General features: G+C 45.8%; 1 protein-coding gene across 2 annotated transcripts; it reads right to left on the reverse strand.

Annotated features, from left to right (window-relative positions):
- Positions 1-995: 995 nt before the first annotated feature.
- ppp1r1b (protein phosphatase 1, regulatory (inhibitor) subunit 1B) lies at positions 996-19,582 on the reverse strand. 2 transcript variants are annotated; one of them, XM_076752037.1, is made up of 5 exons: positions 19,121-19,582; positions 7,614-7,697; positions 6,863-6,938; positions 5,514-5,651; positions 996-3,227 (listed from the first exon to the last, which is right to left on the reverse strand). In XM_076752037.1, the coding sequence occupies exons 1-5, from the start codon at positions 19,232-19,234 to the stop codon at positions 3,061-3,063; spliced, it is 579 nt and encodes a 192-aa protein (XP_076608152.1). In that variant the 5' UTR covers positions 19,235-19,582; the 3' UTR covers positions 996-3,060. The 2 variants fall into 2 exon arrangements, with proteins under 2 accessions (XP_076608152.1, XP_076608151.1); XM_076752036.1 differs by having other exon boundaries at positions 7,608-7,697; positions 19,121-19,578.
- Positions 19,583-20,097: the final 515 nt, after the last annotated feature.

The following is a 20,097-nucleotide window of genomic DNA, read 5'->3' on the forward strand; positions in this document are numbered from 1 at the left end:
CATAACCGGAAGCATCGCTATTATATTATGACTAACTTGACACTAACAGAATGTAATTACGGAATGTGGCCGATAGAGGGCAGGAAACTCACTGTTATCAATGTAACTGAGGGGAAAGTGCAGTCAATAAACACGTTAGCTGCAGTTTTATCGAGTCAGACACTGAACGGAAGAAAGACTTTCCAAATAAAACTTAATAATTGACAGAGTTATAATTACACACTGACACCACCGGAGAGCAGAGTCACGATTCGAAACGGTTTCATGCAAAGTATTAATTTCGCCCTTCGAGTAAAGGCAGATGTAAAAACCTCACACACCAACGTCCGGTAAAGACATTCAAAATAAAGCCCTCAAACTAGACAGACTTGTGCATATGCACTGATTTACGGAAATAGAAATGTGAGCTCAGAACAGACTGCTGTGCTCGAATCAGTATCGTAATTTTAAAGCTGAAGTTCCGTAGCGAGATAAAGGCACCAAATCAACACGTGAAAAACAATTGGACCATCGCTTATACTGTCGAACACTGCGAGATACTAATCTCTGATGTACTTCCGGTTTCGTTAAAAACAGCATTTGTGTGGTGTTTACTGTTAGAAACAAAACCAGTCAATTCAGGAAAAGCTTAAAAGAAACTACATGTGAACAAATAAACGTCAAGTTCAGTATTTATTTAGATTAGCAGCTTCAGCTCGTGTCACATCAGTGAGCACAATCTTTAATGGGTTCATTTAGTTTAGTAGAACGCAATAGTGACTATATGTATGTGAGTTTACCTTCCTCTCTATCTACATCTGTAAAAATAAGGTACTTTCTGGTTTACTTTGCATCAGAAAGAGCTTTTTTCTGATTTCACATGAGAGTGAAGTGATTAACTCATAATTCATAATTCTATGAATCATTCTCAGCTTCAGTGCTGTGTTTTATGCAACTGCAAAGAAACTGAATGGAAGTTCACAATTCAGAGTCCACACACACTCCATACAGATCAGTTTAAAGGAGAAAAGGAAAAACAGTTTATTTCGATATCATATTGTTGCTCACTTCAAAACAACCACATCACATTGAGAAACAAGAGAATGGAGAAAAAAAAAAACGAAATAAAAATAAAGACAGAATAAGCGTAAGAGTTCATACATGTCTTTCCACGGTTGCTTTCTTCTGACCCGGAGGAGAGGGGAGGTGGACAGAGAGCCGAGGAGGGAGGACAGCGTCGGCTGCAGAGCCTCAACACACAACCTGCTCGTCCAGTCGTCCCACAACTTGGGCAGGTCAGAGGTTAAAAAAAGTTTCACACAGTTTTTACATACAAACCGCAGCCCAGATGATACAAACAGCAAGATTTATTCATCCTGTGGCACTACTGGAAACCCTCTTATGCGACAGATGCTGAATCTTCAGTTAAATTAAACAGATGCTGACTAAAAACACTTAAAAGCCGTTGTTGAAGCCAAGAAGTGAATATCTGTGGTAAAAAGACGACAGGAAGTCTGTGCAGTGGCTGCTTTGCGCTGCATGCTTTCTGCAGACGGATGAGCTGGATGCAGACAGTAGAAACAGGACAGAGCTGAGCTACTGGACGTTAGATTAGAAAAATAGCTCTTACAGCAGATCCATTACATACAAATCATGAGCGAACAAGTCCAAAGGTGACAATAGAAAAGTGTTAACGTACAAAAGGGAATCTGTGAGCACTGAGAAATCCCAAATGAGTCAACAGCATTGGAAAAGAGTTTAAATTATATATATATATATATATATTTTTTTTTTTTAATTCCTTAACATGGTGTCAGTTCACAATGAGTTCAAATGAGTGATGCGTTCAGGCAACGTTTGGGTTCTGCAGTTCAAACAAATCAGAGGTAGCTTTGCCCTTTAAAGATTAAATTTAAGTACTCTCATAAATGAAAAGTGTGGTATGAAGTGACCACACACACACACACACACACACACACACACACACACACACACACTTATTCGTGGATTTAATGTGATTAAAGACAAACATTTGGTGCTTTTTAGTCATGAATAAAGCGACACTCCACCCAAAATGTTTTCAGTATTTTTTCATTGTAGATTCATTGACTCTACATTGACTTTTTGGAAAATGCTACTAAGCATGTGGTGGACACAGCAGAAGTATGTCATGATACAGAAATGGGAGCGTGAAAAGCATTAATTTGATCAATGAGATGCTGCATTATTTCCCATGAATCCCACACTGGAACAGACGCTGCTGTACAGAGAGACAGTAACGCAATGCGAACGCAATGAAAAGCTAATTTCCACCATGACGAGCATTAAAACTGATTTAATTCCACGAAAATATTAAGATTATAACTTTAAGCACATGGCACAATGTTGATGATGGGTCGGAGTATCTCTTTAAACATGTCATTCAGGTTTCCACCACAAGATGGCAGTACACGCACATTTAATCACTGGGCCAAAAACATTGAACCTGCTGCAGATCAGAATAAAGACTTTCAAGTGCTGTTTGAAGGACCTATGAGAGTCTTTGTTAAAAAATGAGCCCGAGAGAGTTTATAGGTGTGTATCTTGTGATTAATGTGGTATTTATCGGCCTCTTTAAAGGAACATTTAGCTCAGTGCAGAAGCTCGAAGGTGGAGGGAGGACTGGTCTTACAGGGTATTCGGTCGTGACCTTGGCCCCTCCACTTTCATTACAAACAAAGGGACATACATTAGGGCCAAAGTGGCGTCTGTAGTCTACTCTGTCAGTCGCTCATTCCTCACCTGCTCATAAGGGCTGACTCCTAACACACAAACTGCCTCTCTGTCCTCTGTTTGAATCCACCTCACCCTTTAGAGGTGAAGCAGCGCGGAAATCTTTGCTCGCTCACGTGATTTCATTTCATGGAAGTTATCTTTCATCCCGTCGGCCCTCATCCTCACTTCGTGCACTCAGCCTCCACACACTGGCATCCTCAGAAAACAGCACACCCTCATCTCTTCTGAGTTCTTCAGATTTTAACCCCTTCACAAAAACTCTCCCCAGTTCTTCCCTCCAAACGTTTTCCCTGCTCTCCCTCTGTCTCACTTGCTCCCCCGGCTGTTCTCCTCTGTCGTTTCCTTGATTTTGTCCCCCTCCCCGTCGTCCTCCTCTTCCTCCTCTTCCTCCTGTGCCGCTTGGATCTGCTTGGCCGTCTCTCTCACGCTGGAAAACTTGTCTGACTGGCCGGTGGTCGCCGTCTCTTGGTGATCTGAGGAGACAAAGAGCGACGTGAAGAAAGCAGTGAAGCTGTGAGCTGATGTCAGTGCATCATGACTGTGTGTCTTTGCTTTGGATGAAGATGCTTGTGGGTTCATTCTGGTGAAAGAGAGGCCTTGTGGGCAGGAAAACGTTAATATTCAATTAATTATTTACTTGACAAAAGAAATAATTGATGACTATTTTGATTATCCATTAATCATTCTAAGTCACTTTTTAAGCAAAAACACGTAAATTTCTCTGCTTCACGCCTGTTATATGTGTTCTAGAAATGTAAAAAAGTTATATTTCTGGTGATTTTACATGAATTTCATGTTTATGGGTTCTTTTCTAAGCTGCAGACCCACTTCAGAAATTCAGAAACACACTGAATCAGGCTGGTTATTCATGAAAAGACTCGATTTTCATCATCCTGGGAAAAGGAAAGGAAACCGGACTGCCTCGTATCGAGGAGCTTTTTCAGTGGAGAGTCCAAGATTTTTAATCTCTGTGGAGTCTCTATCAAGGTCATTGATGCCACTTGGGTTGTTGGTGCTCCTGGCTGTGTAACAGCAGTGATCAGAGTCACCTGAAGCCAAGGACGGCACTGTGGGTGGAGGATAAGTGGTGTCGTAGACCTCCTCTTCTGCTGAGGGATGGCATCTCTGTTTGTACATAAATAACCAAACCATCTGTCCCCCCTGTACAAAACATGTAGGTTGTTGTCCTTGAATGTCCCGTATCGTTCAGATGCAGGTAGACTGCCGAGTCTTGACCTGAGGGGTTGGTCTTCCCGTCTTTAGTCTCTCTGATATGAATCCCGAGCATTCCTCCCTGCTTTTCTTGTGTTCTTACTGGATATTGCGGCTGGTATCCACAAGCTTTACGTGCACCCCTCAGATGTTTGTGCTCCTTCTCTTCGGCTTGGACGTTTATTGGTGCACTATCAGCTCCGTGTTACAGGGTTCAGACTGACTTACGCTCCAGTGGGTGTAAGACTAAGCTCAGTCCAAAAAGGCCTCTTGATGTTGAGTTAAAGTGCTCTGTGAAGGCTCGTACCTCGTGGGTTTTGATCCCGACTCCACGTGTCTGAACCCGTGGCTCGGTGCTGTTCTCCTGAGGGGCTCCACCTTCTTCTTCTTCTTCTTCCATGCAGAGATTGGCTCCATGGGAGATAGCAGTGAGCCCAATGCACAGCGACGCTTTTGTCTCTCATTTCTGTAGATTTTTGTTGTAGATTTTCATCAGATGCCAATCTTGTGATAAACAGCGAGCTGATTTAATAACTTGTTTGCTGAGATTTGTCTTGTGTCTGTGATAACACAGGCCGAGCCCAAACTGTGTCGCTCGACTGAAGGAACAGATGAACCGTAATCAAAGGACCCAATCAGGATCCTTCAACATGCTGTTTGAGGCACTTTGTGTTTCTCCAGGCTTCCACAAAGGGATTTATTGAGAGAGTCTGTCATCTGGGCTGACAGAGCAATATTTCTGAATGAAATGCCTCCGGTCTCATGTGATATAATGGAGATTAAAAACCAATAATTTAGCAGCATTAAACAAAATACTGAGAGGGTGTATCTGCAAAAAAGTTCACTTCAACTTGAGATCTGGGAACTATTTGTTTAGTTTGTTTTGCTGGAGATCAAACTATTTTGTAGCAGCACATAACTCAAACTGAATCTTTCATACTCTGCACTGATGTGCAGAATGCAGATCAGGATCGGCACAGACTGCCTGATCTCCGGGCTCATTAGTCCAGTCTGGCCTCCGGTCTGGGTTTGGTGTTGGGTCCAGATCTTTAGTCAGCTGCAGTTTAACAGATTTGGGTTGAGAGATTTGTTCTCAAATCTCAAACTGTGTGAAACGTGTGCGGACAGCATCAGGATAAATACAAAGGGAAAACTGGACCATTCACACAAACCTGAAGGGAAAACACACCTTTAGATACTCTCACAATGCAAAAATCGGCAGCCTGTGATGCCCTCTGCATGATGTCTGAGGACTGACAGTTTAGTTTTCAGTAGAACTATTTTCCTCATTATTATGTGTACATTTGTTTTTCAGCTCCACTAACTTACTGAAATGCATGAAGGCGTTTCACAAAAGCTGATTTTTCTCTAATTAAACTTGTACATCATGCATCTTATCCTCAGTTGTCCTGAGGAGATAAGCTGAAAATACACAACACCAAAGGCCTGGAAAACGAAGGCACGACGCCAGCAGTTCTGTTTTTAGCGTCGTGTTGTTGCTGCTGTTGTGGTCCCAGCCAGGCTCTGCCAGAGAGCCCCCCCCTCACCAGCAGCTTTGGTGGGAGATGTGTCCTCTCCCTCCTCTCCCTGCCAGTGGTCCTCATCCTCCTCCCCTTCACAAGGGTCTTCCAATGGGGGGTAGACACCTAGGTTCTGCATGTGTGCTTCAGCCATCTTCTGCACAGCTGCACACAGGTAAACACAACACACACACATGCACACGCACACACACAGACAGACAGGGAGACGGCCACACAAACACATGGACGCAGACATGGGGATAGAGGGATATGTTGTTTTGGTTTTACCACGCTTCAACACCGTCAGTTTCGTATCAAGCCTCGCAGGGTTTTTTTTAATGCATGCCAGTTAGGCAGGAAGCCAATTAAACACATGCGCTGACAGACAGACAGACATGCAGGCGGCTGCAGAACGGCATCCCACACTGGTTTTTACGGCAGAGCCTCCCTGTTCTCCCATCTGTTTGTTTGTACCCTCGTCTTTCCTGGACTGCCCTCCCTCCTCTCCCTTGGCAGTGCTGACTCACGCTCTCCTCTCCTTTGTGATATTACCTCCACTCCCCCCTCTCCCTTCCTCTGGGTCACCTTGGCTCCTCTCTCTTTCGCACCCTCGGATACACAATGCAGCACCGAGGCAGGTCGCTTCTTCTGGCTTGAGGTGGGTTATGTAATTAGAAAGTAGCTTTCGCTCTCTGCATCCGAGCTGATGAAGGGCAGATTTGCGATGCAGGAGCGATGCTTCCCAGCTCATTATGTCATCACTCGACATGCAACACACACCCACAAATCCCCATTAAATGAAGCCCCGCTGACAAGCTCTACACTGTAGATTTTTTGCTCCTTTAACGACCAAATGCGACACGCGAGAAGCCACATGCATAAAGACACAAAAGAAAGTACATGTTTGTGTTTATGTGTTTCTATCCTGCCTATATACGTGTGTGTTCACATCTGTGTGTGTGTGTGCCACAGCTGTATACACAACTGGCTGTAATCCTGGATGATCCAGACTTTCCTAGACTCACACTCACTGTCTCACAGCTGTCACACTAATCTCTCCCTTCCTTTCTCTCTGTCTAACACACACATATACGCTCACTGTTGTGGAGTGTACACGAAGAGCAGGAGCACACAGAAACACGCCTATGCATACCACACATGCACATGCACATAAAAGAGGAAATAAAGGCTTTTTAATGCATATCTACCCATCTGTCGCATGCATTTTTTTTTTCCCTTTGTCAGCTATCATGAAGCATTGAAAGCAAGGAGGCGATTGACTGCAGCGAAGCACGGTAGAACGAAAAGGACTTGAACACAAGGAAGAATCACAACACACAGCCACCACCTGCAGCATCAGCACTGCTCACACCTACCTTTGAGTGATGGAGGCTGATACACGTTTGGATTGACACGTTTTGGTTTGAGCACCCCGTTCTCTCCCACGACCCACTGCGAGACAAAGACAGAAGCATCACCACTGATTCTCCCCCAAAATCCCCTCCAGACATGTTTTAATTCTCTGCTGGGAATAAAAAAAAATCCAGAATCTTCTCAAGTGAAGAAAGTCACATTTCTAAAGTTAAAGTTATACATATAATTTGCATATTCTGTGCCCCAAAACTTCACAGAAGAAGGCAAATTAAAAGACGATGATGAGGTTTATGATGCAGACATTAAGAGAGATACTCAAACCTAAGCTGCCATACATCAAATAGTCTGCATGTCTTAAACTCCCTTTATTTCTATGGAATAGTCACTACATGTGGCCTGCGAGGTAATATCTGCGAGGTTTGGCCATTCAGAAACGTCAGCACATGTGCAACCTCTCCCTGAAGCCACAAATATTTATAAAAAGTTCATGAACACACGACACGTTTGTGATGATGGACACAACAGAGGATTCAGCAGGTTTACAAAGAAAACACTAGTTGGGAGCTGTTATTTATGAGGAGGACGGAGGATGGAAGAAAAACACAGCGTGATGCTGCTTAACAATGAAAAGACAAACTCCAAAATGCACTTTGTGGGAGATTTTTGTGGTTCATGAGAAAAAAAAAAAAAAAAAAACAGAACTGGAGGACGGATGAGACACTTATTAGAAAAGTGTTTCGACTTCACCTTTACCTGATGGGTGGACTGATCATCCTCAGGAGATGATTGGTCAGCTACTCTGAACAGCGTGGCGGGTGTAGGCCTCCTGCGCCGGATCTATGAACACACACACACACACACACACACACACACACACACACACACACACACACACACACATAAAGAGCCATAAACATATGAATAATTGAACTGGTCAACACTGTATAATTGATAATGCTTAGCACAAATGTTGAGTTCATGCTGCTGCAGGGCATGCTGGGGCCTCGCTGGCTTCATTAGTGCTGCTGCCCATTTTCAGGCAGCTTCAGCGCTCACTGCTGGTCGGGTCAGTGGAGCAGAGGAAGGATGTGACGTTCTGGTTTCATCAACAGATACACTGAAAGGCGTGGTTTCAAATTATAAAGCGTTTAGGAAGAGTTGAAGCTCTTGATATAGGATTTATTGGATCTGAATGACCTCTTGAAACACCACACACCGCAGTAAGTGTGTTTGATCACCTGAGTGCAAAACCTACAGTCGTCTACGGCCTCACAAACAGAGGCACCATGGAAAAGAGGGTTTTAGACTGAATGAGCAGCAGCAATGAGCCCAGACACTCCCCTCCAACCCGACACACTGTCCCCTGGAAGCTCAAGCCGGGTTGGTCTGAGAGCAGACGGCCAGACGGGCTGCAGGTCGGCGCTTCACCTCTCGTAGATGCGAGTGCATACAGTAAACTCTGTGTCTTACAGGAACAAATGCCCGGCTGTGCCCCTCCAGCTCACCAGTATCGCACCGTGCCTGTGGGACACACTTTGGTATTTCTTCTGACAACAACGCTGTTGAAGCTCACACTCAGTTTAACCCCTCGAAGGGCAAACTCCACCAAAAATCTACCAAACAGTGAGCTCTTGAGTTGAAAGGAGGTGTAAAAAGTTCAGAGCTCGCTGACGCGCTTAACAGGGTTGTGCATTAGGACTGAGACAGAGGTCCTGTTTAGTTGTGTTTTTGCAAAAATAGTGCAGAAAGTTAACTATTTTTTAGTCATTAGTGTCAAAATGCTGCTTTTCTCTGATTTCTATATTGTAGATTTTAAATATATTTTGGTTTTGGACTCTTGGAACTTGCTTTGGAAATTCTGATTGACATTTTAAAGACTAAATGGTAAAATGATTAATTGGAAAAACTGTGATGAAAATGTTTGGCTTGAGAAGTTTCTGTTGATGTTTTGTTTCTTTTTTCCGCTGTGAAAACGTCACAGTTGGACTCTGTGGCAACGAACCAAGTGTGAACCCACTGTGACGTCACCCATTGGGTTTTAAAGCTAAGAGTTTGGCACTATGGCCGTCGCCATCTTGGTTTTTTGGAGCCAAGTGACCACATTTGAATGATCAGGTAGAGCTGGGGAAGATATGCATACTCCTCTGTTCTGATTGGATCTGCTGGTCATTAGGAATAATGCAGGTTCAAGGAACTTGCAAAGATTTTACAAGCTACCTTTAAAGTAAACAGGAAGGGGCTGTTTGATGCTCAAAAGGTAAATGTAGGGTGGCATATCCCTTTGATATCCATCCTGAATTACTCTGAGGAGGCTTTTGCTCCATAAAGAAGCAGAAGAACTCAATACTTTGACTCCCTTTCCTGCAATTCTACAAAGTTAATAGCTGACATATACAAAACTAACATTTGGAAAACTGCTGGATAAAAGTGCGCTGAGAATAAAAGCAACTCAGCTAAGTGGACTTGGCAGGTCAGACAAGCAAGGTATTGAGAAGTGTCCTCTGTGGAGCATGCCAACCTTGGCCATGACATGAACCTTGGCACTGCTGTTTACGGCACCACATAACATCACAGGAAGAGAGTTAAGTAGCCTGGCTCTATTTTGTGTAAAACCGCTCCGTACGGAGAGATGTGTTTGTGTTCGGTTCCCCTCCGTCTTGTTAAGCGAGGTGTGCGTCATGGCAGCGCGGCACATGTTGCCAAAGCAGAGGCTTGCCGGGCCGTGCGGTGGAAAGATGCCACCGTCAAACACGACAACACGGAGTAATCAAGCGTGGATTTCACCCTTATTTATGACACCGGGCGGTTTAATCTCCTCACGCAACTTCCAGATTTCCTGGATCTCCACGCTATCCGTCTTCCCTCTTTCACCTTTCATTTCAGCCTCACTTGATCCTCAGCTGACAGTGACATTAGTCCCACTCCTCTGTCATCACTAGAATGAGTCATGCCTGAAATCATTTCATTATCCGTTTGCTTGTGGTCTGTCTTTCCCTTTCCTCAGCTGATGCCTCTCTATCTCTACAGACAGGGAGCATCCACAGGGCTTCCTTCAACCCCCCTCTGCCTGTCACATCTCCACCCCTGGCGAGGTGTGGAGGCCTGGGGCTCCATTCTGCTGTGAACCCTGCTGCCTCTGCCTTCCTGACACCTGCTACCAGCCTTGCAGGGCAGCCTGAGGTGGCTCATACAGAGACCCACAAGAGAGAGCAGACGCCAGATGTTGCCATGACCAAGCCTATGCCCAAGTCCTGTGGCATTAAAGCCATTAAACTGGGAAAACCTCTGGATTTAGTGTTGTGGAGAGGACGGTATAGAGGACAACCAGATGGTTAGACTGGTCATGTACCACGCCAACAGATTCTCACATTAACTCTAGAGCTGAAACAATTTGACCACAAATCAATTAGTTGATCGACAGGAAAATAATAATCATTCATTTTCAAGCAAAAATGCAAAAAAAATTGAGCTTTTCAATTATGCTTTTCTCTACCACAATAATCAATGAATCAGGACAATAATCAGAAGATGACTGATAATGAAAACAATTGTTTGCTGCAGCCCAAATTAACTGCAGTTCAAGTACAAATTTCAAAAGCGATGTATGTCATGTCCCAGGTTTTGTGCCTCTGTCTTGAATTTTTTGCCGTTTTTGTGAAATCTTTGAAAGAAAAGCAGAAAACCTGAAAGCGCTCAAAGCTTTTCCCAATAAAGCGTCATTGAAGAGACAGTTCCAGAGCGAGAGCAAGAGAAGATGAACAGCGCTTTCATTTATTCAGATGAAGATAAAAATAGGAGCGATGAGATGAGATAAATGGGAGGTGAAATGATTTTGTGGGATAATTGAGGTCACTGAGAAGCAAAATCTATTTACCTGAACCTGTGCTCGCGTCTGTGTGTGTGTGTGTGTGTGTGTGTGTGTGTGTGTGTGTGTGTGTGGATGACCGTCCTCCTAATGTCATCGCGTAATCATCAGGGTGGTCTTGTGAAATGTGACGTGACCTCATAAACCATAAAAAAAGACAAACAGTCTACCTCCCAGGTACATCGTAAAACAGGCTGTAAAGTTGACGAAATCACATGCAGACAATGAAGCAATGGAGCAACGCGCACGACACAGGAGTCTCCATCTTTACATGTTTACGCACAAAGTGATGGTGTCAGTGGCGGTGGCGGTGACGTGCTGCTGTGAGACACTTGCAACGCCAGATGACATAAACACACAGAGTAACTCTAGTAATTTTCCAGCCTTAAAACCACCCCACTCTGCCCGGGTTACATAATATGTATGTGACTTCCTCATTTGTGCCAACACTGGGGCACAGCGTGTGAGATTAATCCCCCTATGCTTTATCCTCCCCCCCCCTCCCCCCTCCACTTCTCTAAACCCCCCTGCCCCCAATCTCCCAAACCCTCTCCTTCATTGGCAGATATTGTTTTTGTACCAAGATCAGTCGAGCTGCTGTGGACTTGCACTGAGCGGCTCTAAGTAGGCTGCTGCGGTGGCCTTTCAGCGGCTCCACAGGTGAACGCCTGCAGGCTTCACCAAGAGGCAGCAGCGAGGGGTCTCACACAGAGCTTTGGACTCAATAAAACCGTTGGCAGATGGATCATAGTGCAGAAAAGAGGAGTATCAGTTCATCTAAAGCCGATGAGTGAATGTGAATAACGTGCTGACTCTGCATGGTTCAGCTGAGCTACCTTTATGTTTGTCTTTAGATCTCTTACCCTTTTACTATGTTTATGTTCTTTATTTTCACTGGTTTGTTGATGCTTTTCTGTAAACCTCCATAAAGCTCTTCAGAGGTATGTTTCATACAAATCTTATGCCCAACTTGTATTTTTATAAGTCTGTCAAGTGCAGTTTGAGGCAGGACTCCAGTACCTCAGTCTGTGTGGGGTTCATGACTCACTGGTAAACTTTGCACATGCATGTATGCGTGCACAGATATGTGCTTGTTGCAGTCTTGCGCAGCAGCCTGGGTGCAGATATGATATGGGTCTGCTCCCCAGAGGCCGTCCTCTAAGCTGGTGCTCTCGTGGTCTGGCCTATAAAAAGCAGCAGTAGGACAGCATAAACTAGATCGGAGGGGTCTCTGGGGCCTCTGTGGGATGAGACAGAAAGGCTCTAAAACTTGGCCCCGCACTAGCGCTAACAATCGAGCATCTCGAGGGGAGTCAGCGGCGCTGATCCGGCCTCAACATAAAGCCGACACACAGAGAGACGCACCTCAAATCCCTGTCAGCTTGCAGCTCTTGTGTCCAGCAGCACCGCGTTGCACCAGGCTGTCCTGTGAAGCAGCATCGCTCAGGTCCATATGAAGCTTTTCTGACCCACACTGTCTCCCTCATGGCCCGGCTGTGGCCCAGCTCCGGATGGACAGATATGGATTTGTACGAGATTGATTTACAGTTATGGCATCTGCCCACAGGCGCATGCCACTACATCACCCAGAATTAAGCATTTGTGTATGTGCATGGATTACAGGACACCACTGGGGACATACCCAAAATGTTCAGCCACGATCAGGGGGAAGGTATATGGAGTTCATTTGAAATGCAAAGAAATGCAGGATCACTCAATCAGTGCTTTCTCTCAGCTTCAGTTTTCTGTCTTTAAACAGACTCAGCTGAGGCGTCTTGGCTCAGGAGGCTTTAGGTGAGAGATGCTTGCCTCTCTCAGATCTTTAGCCCTGCCCCACCCAGCCCACTGAGCCTTTTAAAACCACGTAGCCGGGCCCCATGTGGTGCTCTCAGTGCAATCATCGCAATGAGCTCAATAACACAATAAGGTGAAAAATGATCCCTCTCAGCTGTGTGTATATTTCCAGTGCAGACACACTCTTGACAAATAAAAAGCGTGTTTTAAGGATATGTTCGCTGGATACGCATAAAGGTGTTGTTTCCTATATCTTATCTATTGGTGTGAATACGAGCGTGTCTATTTATATTTTGTCAGTGGGAGGCTAAAAGATAACACACCAAACAGATTTGAGCTCCAAGATGCAAAATATCCGCATGGTTAATTGACATCATCATCTCTGCCTTCTGTTTTGTTTGTAACTGGAATTCAAGGAATTTTATTTTAGGTTTTGCCCAAAGAACTGGACTCACTGTTGGCGGCCGACGGGATTAAACCTAAACCTAAATACCAGACCGCACTGCCCCTTCCAGACAAAGCTGGCGGACAAAATGTTTCCCTAAGTGTGACAAACACACAACCAAAGGCCAGTGATCAGATCCATGAAGTGACAAACAGCTCTGTCAGGCTGTATCCAGTCAACACAAACACACAGTGCTGCCAGGCAGCTTTAACAAGGCTTCACTGAGTAACACCCGCTCGTCGACTTTCCAGCTGTTTCAAAGAGGGTCAAGGTCGCGGCTATGCAAATTACAACCCCAACTGTAGCTCAGTGAGGTCCGAGGTCTGTCAGATATGCGTGGTGTGCTCATTCCTATTCAAATTATCAGCAGCATTGAATTCCCATAAGTCTGGGAGGCTGCTGCATGTTGCTTCTCAACATTCACATTACACTTTTGCGGTGACCTCTGACCCCACAACTGGCTAACCGAATAAACAGATGGGCAGGAGACAGCATCTGGAGGGGCTCTCCGATGACCCAAAATAGGAAATGTAATTATGCTGCACCCACGGGCAGAATGATATCATACTCAAATGACCACCCCCAACACCCCCTCCCTCTCCTCTGCCACACAGTACCCCCCAGCATTTACGTAATTAGCTGCTGGTAGCTGTTCGGCCTGTCGTTCCAGAGACTGTTGGAAGAAGGGTTTACCCTCACAACACAACAGAGGTAATGTGCCAGTAGCTGATGAGTGACAGGAAGCCACCTGCCAGGCCACAGCGCACACAGGGCGAGGCGACAACAGGGGAGGTGCCAATCAAAGCCTTCACGGAGATGATGGCACGGCTGGCGGCCCACAAACACTCGCTTAATTCTCCCTTTCTTGTCCATGCGCTCAAATTCAGCGGTGTCGCATTGTGCGGTTGACAAAGACCAGTTCCAGAGGTCAACAGTCAGGTACAAACAAAGGACAAAGTAGCTATAGTTACTCATCTGCAACGTCATGTGTACCCACGGGCGGTAAATTAAAAAAAAAGGTAACTGTTGATGGTTGCCGTGCAGCGTTCAGCCCATTGCTTGGATGCAAAAGGCATGTATGAACTCAGCAGGTGTAAAATTTCAGCATCTCTGAGGATTGTGACCAAGACTTGCTGCACTGAGTTGAAATGGCTAAAATATATTATCTGACTGCATGAATCCTGAATGTTAGCTTTGTGTCTCGGGAACAGAAATAATTTGTTTCTGTGACGTTCGTGCATCACTTGGTTTCGGCTTTGGGCCACTCCTCCCCTAAACATACTGAGGATGACCTGGTGTGCAAGCTCATTGAGTTGCAGGCAGATAAATATGAAAAAAAAAAAAAATGTCTCAACCGCTGTGATGAAAATCAGATTACAACAGGCGCAGCAGCAATAACATAATGCCATGTCTTCTCTATGTTGATGAAACGGGGATCGAGACCAATCCCATTTGCTCTGAGTCACGCCTCGGTGCTCCTCTCAATATGCCTACGTCAGTCTTTGGCGAGAGGAAGGGACCCCAGCTCCTGACCCCGACAGTGAGATCAGGAGGGGGGAAGGCAGCTGAGAGGTGCAGGTCGAGATCCAGAGATCATTTAGAAAACAGACTTAGGATCAGTCCTGATCTTAAGTATGACTCAGCAGAAATGTATGAGTAGTAATTGGTAAAACCTTACTCTGACTTTGTCAAAATGAGGCCCCGGCTCGCACTGACTCTGATGACATTTGGTGACAAGTCAGCTCCAGATCCCGTCCAGCCCTTACCCCCCCCCCACCCCCCCACCCCCATTTCTCTCCCCCGCTGTGCCACTGTTGCCTTCCTAATCCTCTCCTCTCATCACAGATATGATTGCTGCTGTTGTTGCTGTAGCCAGAGTTAAAAGATGAAGTGCTTCAGATGCACTATGATTTCTCTGCATGGTCGCAGATAGAAAAATATATGTGCGGATGTGCAGCTGGAGATGAATGAACGCACCTCGGAGGGCTGTTTCTCTCCATGCCCTGACGTCAGCCTGACTTGCTTTGATTAACGCTGATCCCTAAGTGAGTGACGGAGTGGGATAATGACACCAACTGACAACAAAGGATTTGTTGACCGCAACGTGAAAGTCTAAGAGGAGGGCGTGCTGCAGCTTTGCAGGCCTCCATGAGGTTCTGTGCAGCGCCTGTGCATGCCTGAGGCGCAGCGGGCATTATGGCACATTTTCAGCTCACTGTGTACACTGTCATCAGGTGACAAATCACTCTGCCCATGCTCAATATTTATGTTTTTTAACTGTGTACACATTACACACATCCACGCGCACAGGAGCCAGCAGAGGATGATTGATTGCTACAGTTAATATTACCATTAATGTGCTTTTTGGAATAAAATATAAACAATTAAATAGAATAAATGGGCTTTGGTGCACAGAGGCTGCACTGCTACGAAAGTAGGACATGGAAGGAAACTTTGTGCTAAACGGCTGCAGACAGACAGGCCACGAAAATGTTTCTGTAGTCATTAACAATCAAAACGCCCGAGCCGTCAAAAACAGGGCGCAGCAAACACAACTCACAGAAGACAGAGACCCCATTGAGTGTGTCCAAACCGTTATTACAATCTGTGGCTTCCAGCGAGGCAATCAATCTTTTTTAAAATGATTTCTTTCCCAATTTGTTTTGCCACTACAAACATCAACAAAGTGCAATGGCAGGCAACTTTGAAAGGAACATCGAGATTAATTTTCATGAAGCGTCACTGGGCAGACTGAGTCACACCACTACAGTGACATTCCCGACTGTCCACATGCAAGGGAAAGATCACTGCACCCTCTCGCCCAGTCCCAGCATGCTTTGTGCTATCCGACAAGATGTTCTTTCTGGGAGTGCATGTTGACAGTCCCCCAGACTGTTAATGTTTACCCACAAACACATGCTGCATCAAAGGTCGCTGTTTGACGTTTAACCCAGAGACTGAGACCGCGGAGGATGAGGGACAGGACGAGGAGAGTGGACGGGTCAGGAGAAACTAAATCATGCCCTCCAGGGCCCCGTAAGGTTTAATATAGATTAACGCGGAAGTGTTTGCCACTGGAAGGCTTTGGACCGCTGCCCTTTCCTGTCCTTTGATATTCCCTTTCATATTGCGAGTTTCCTGTCAATTCAAAGGATCAACATGAGCTGACCAGATCAGGATGAGCTGAGAGAGCGGAAACATAGAGACATGTCCACAGGGAGGCAGACTTGGAGGGAATCAGGGATGCAACGTCTGCACCATGACCCTAATCTCTGTCCATTATGCACATTACCCGACATCAGTTGCAAAGCACGCAGGATTGGTGTGTGGGTGTGTGTGGAGTGGGGGTAGGGATGGTAAACACGGCCATGTGCTTTCTCGTCGTTGTTGCGGACAACCACAACTTTTGCTCATGACCTCTCAACGTGAAGAGTGATCACCTTTTAAAGGTTCGATGTGGATTTCATGAAGGGCAGAACAAAAGTGCACATATGCTGAAAGATGGCAGGGACAGAGTCGAAAAATAAGAAAATATGGTCCTGAAAAATTCCGGTGAAAGCACTTGAAGATGACCTTTAATTGGAAGGACTCACACAGTGATCCAGCTGTGAGTCATACTGACTTCAGTTTTCAATAGCTGGAAGGAAATCTGTCAAAACTTCCCTCAGTTTTCAGAAACCAGGAATCTGCTCAGAGTGAGGTCAGTGGTTAATCTGAGGATCCTGGACATAATTAGTTGAAAATTAAACAATAGGTACATTTCAATGCTTTGTGCACCACAAACAAAATCCCATTCACGTTCAATGCGCTGAATACAATGCAAGCAACAAGACTAGCCAAATAAAACTAAGACAGGCTGCACGGCTAAATAAGAAAAATAGATTTCTTTTGTTGTTATGTGGGTCACCTCTTTCCACCGTAGACCTCGCTGACATTAAAGTAGAATACATTCCTCCAGAGTAAACACTCACAAACAGGTGAGAAATGTGCCGCATCTTACACCTTTGAGGCATGCACAAATAGCTGCTGTTTCCTCCCACAATGTGCAATATTTCACCGAGTGGGAGGCGAAGAAGCGTCTCTCGCATCAACAGCCAACCTATCAAAGAGCATTCACACATACGAGTCCGCAAACATGGAACGGCACCGACGTAAACGACCTATCAGACAGACGGAGCTGTCCATTAAAGTTGACCTTTTAGATGCCAACTGTGCGGGAGCTTTGGGCGGCATTAGTTGTGTCTCCATGGTAACAAGGCCCCGGCAGTTCGGTCGATAGCGGGTTTTGGGGTTTAAATGCCATCGGAAAGAACAGGAAGGAGTTACCGGTTGTGTAACAAGTTCGGAAGAATGGTATAGTCATTGCAACTCATTAGCAAAGACGGACTTGTGGGCGACAGTAATTGCTGTGGGAGGGGAAGGGAATGCAATGAGTGCCGTTAACCATCACCCCTGCCCACCCACACGTCCCCGGAGACTCCCATCAGCTGCATCGTAGATGCTATCTGCTTTTAAACACACATAAACACATCCTCCCCTGAGCGCCTTTCGGGTTCCCGTACTCCCCCTCGACAATCAGCATTATCCACCCGCACAAACAATCACATGCAAAACAATTGCTGAAAATAGATCATCAACAGCCAACCTGTGGCTTTAATTTGTTACGCTCGCGAAACATCTGCATAGATCTTTGAATAAAGTGGAGAAACAGAGGCGGCAAAGTGACACAGAAGCTTGAGCACACGCAACCTATCTGAAGGTAAAGGCCAGGGCCGGCCTGCTGGAGGAGCGCTAAATATAGCTGATCACTGTTTGACCATAAGGTGATTGAGCAATAAGGTCCTCCCCAAAACAGACGGAAGTGAGAGATTTTTTTGAAATGAAGGAGAAGCTCACATATGGCAGATTGATATCCTGTGGTTTCTTGGAAGAGACGATAGGGATCAGAACGTGTTGACAGGCCGCGAGAGATAGAGAAAATAAAGAGGTGAAGCCTCACGACACGTTGCAACATTTCCTTTTTAGAAAGTCTTTCAGCCTATAATTCAGTATCAGTGTCTCACGCAGGACCGTGAAATGAAAAGCAGGTCATGCAAAGCGAGAAAATCACACTTGATTCAAGAAAAGATTTGCTTTGGAAAAAGTGCAATCATCACACTTTCTTGCACAAACACACTTGTTAGTGTATGAGAAGATGGAGCATGATTGCAGGTCACTCTGGTTTATTAAAAGCCTCTTTTGTGCAAGCTGTGAAACAAGGACAGTTACTGAGGGAGCTGACCCCAGACAGGTGAGCCCAGAGTTTAGGTTGTGTGTGTTTCTCTCATATGGAGCATCTCTTTCTTGCTTTCCCGCCCCATCTCTCCTCGAGCTCTCAGGAGGGATGAGCCATTGGCCTCGATCTACCTCGGCACCAAACGGTTCCTGCTTTGGCCCACTTTCCCCTGCTCTAAAATAAGAGCCACCGGCATCTGAGCCAAAAACGAAAGATCCGAGCTGTCCGGTCGGAAATGAGCAGAAACACTACGCAGGATGGTGCGGGCCACACTGACAGTCATAAGACATTTCTGTTGCAGGATTGTACAAACAAACGTTCAGAAGACAGAGGTCACTCACATGCAGAGAGAGTGACGAGCAGCCAAAGACAAAAAAAAACTGTAATTATTAACAGTGTCAGCGACAAAAAGTCAAGGGATTGTTGTCCCTGCTGAGTTACAACATCGTCAACTGGCTTCATATGCAAGATAAAGCCTTCCGTGTCAATGTTACACTGTTGAGCAGGTCAAGATGAGATGAGGCAGCGAGGCACTAATCTCATGAGGAAACAGAGAGAGGGAAATGTCGTCAGAATTTCTCAAACGTGTGGCACACAGACCCAGCAGACCCAGCCCTGCCTCAGGAACTTGTCAAAAATTAAGCAAAACAGAGAGAAAATGTGTTGCAGGGTGCTGACATGAAGCCCAGGAACAGTAAAGCACTTCAGAGCTACACTGAGCCGACTGCAGGCAGACGGGAAATTAGTCGGTAAGATGCTGTGAAACCTTAAAATTTGAATAAAACACAAAAAGAAGTCAGAGCTGCAGCTTAAATCTTCAGAGATATGAATTTTTTTTTTTTCCCTCAGGTCAAACACCAATCTGTCCACCGCCTGCTCACCATCTCCACTTGCCGAGGGTCCAGGTTGGTGGGCGCGGAGGCCGGCACAGCAAATTGGATCTTCTTCCTCTCCTTGGGCTCCTCCTCGACCTCGGTCGACACGGAGGGATCCATGGCTCTGGATCCTGGGGGTCTGACTCCCAGTGGAAAGGAGAGGTCGCTGCTGAAGATCGCTATAACCCCCCTGGAGGAACCTCCCACTGCTGGGTAGTCCCACTCCTGAACACTTGCCTTCTCTCTCCTGGCTCACTCCTTCACAGCCTGGCTCCCTTCCTCTCGTCAAAAACAATAAACTGATAGACTGACTGTCTCTTTTTTCCCCCTCCTGTCCTCTTTCTCTCTCCTGCAGTTGCTAATATTCTCCTCTACCTCCCCTGTTCTGCCTCTTTCACTCTTTCTCCCCTCCCTCACAACCTGTGCAGCTGGAGTGAATGAGGCAAGTCCTCAGATCTGGCTGTGAGTGAGAGAAGTGGGTGGGCAGAGGGTGTAGGGGAGGGGCGAAGGTCCAAAAGAAGGTGGAGATATCAGGAGAGAGAGGAGGAGTCAGAGGAAATAGGGGTGGGGAGAAAAGAGAGGGGGTGGAGGGGGGCTGTGTTATTTTTTTCTATCTATCTAAGCTGAGGTTGATTTGTAATCAGAAAAAAAAATAATAATCTCATCACATCAGCTGAGCCTCTTTTGGCCTCTATTTGTGAATGAGAGATTTATGCTGAGAGAGGGAGGGAGCAGCGAGCGCAAGGAGGGATAAACAAGAGGAGATGTGTGGAGTGTGCGGGGGGGAATGTACATGAGGATCCAGCAGCTAAGCCCACGCTTCTGACATCACCAGATTTATTAGGCTGGGTGGTGTTGTACGTGATGCTATGACCGGTGACTTTCAATGAAAGCCCCATCCTGGTTACGGTGAAATGCTGGAGCTGTCCGTTCGTCTCGCAGCCTGCGGGGACTCGTCAATAACTGAGACAAATCCCATTAAA

The sequence above is a fragment of the Chaetodon auriga genome, chromosome 16, assembly GCF_051107435.1.
Source record: "Chaetodon auriga isolate fChaAug3 chromosome 16, fChaAug3.hap1, whole genome shotgun sequence".
Taxonomy (NCBI): Eukaryota; Metazoa; Chordata; class Actinopteri; order Chaetodontiformes; family Chaetodontidae; genus Chaetodon; species Chaetodon auriga.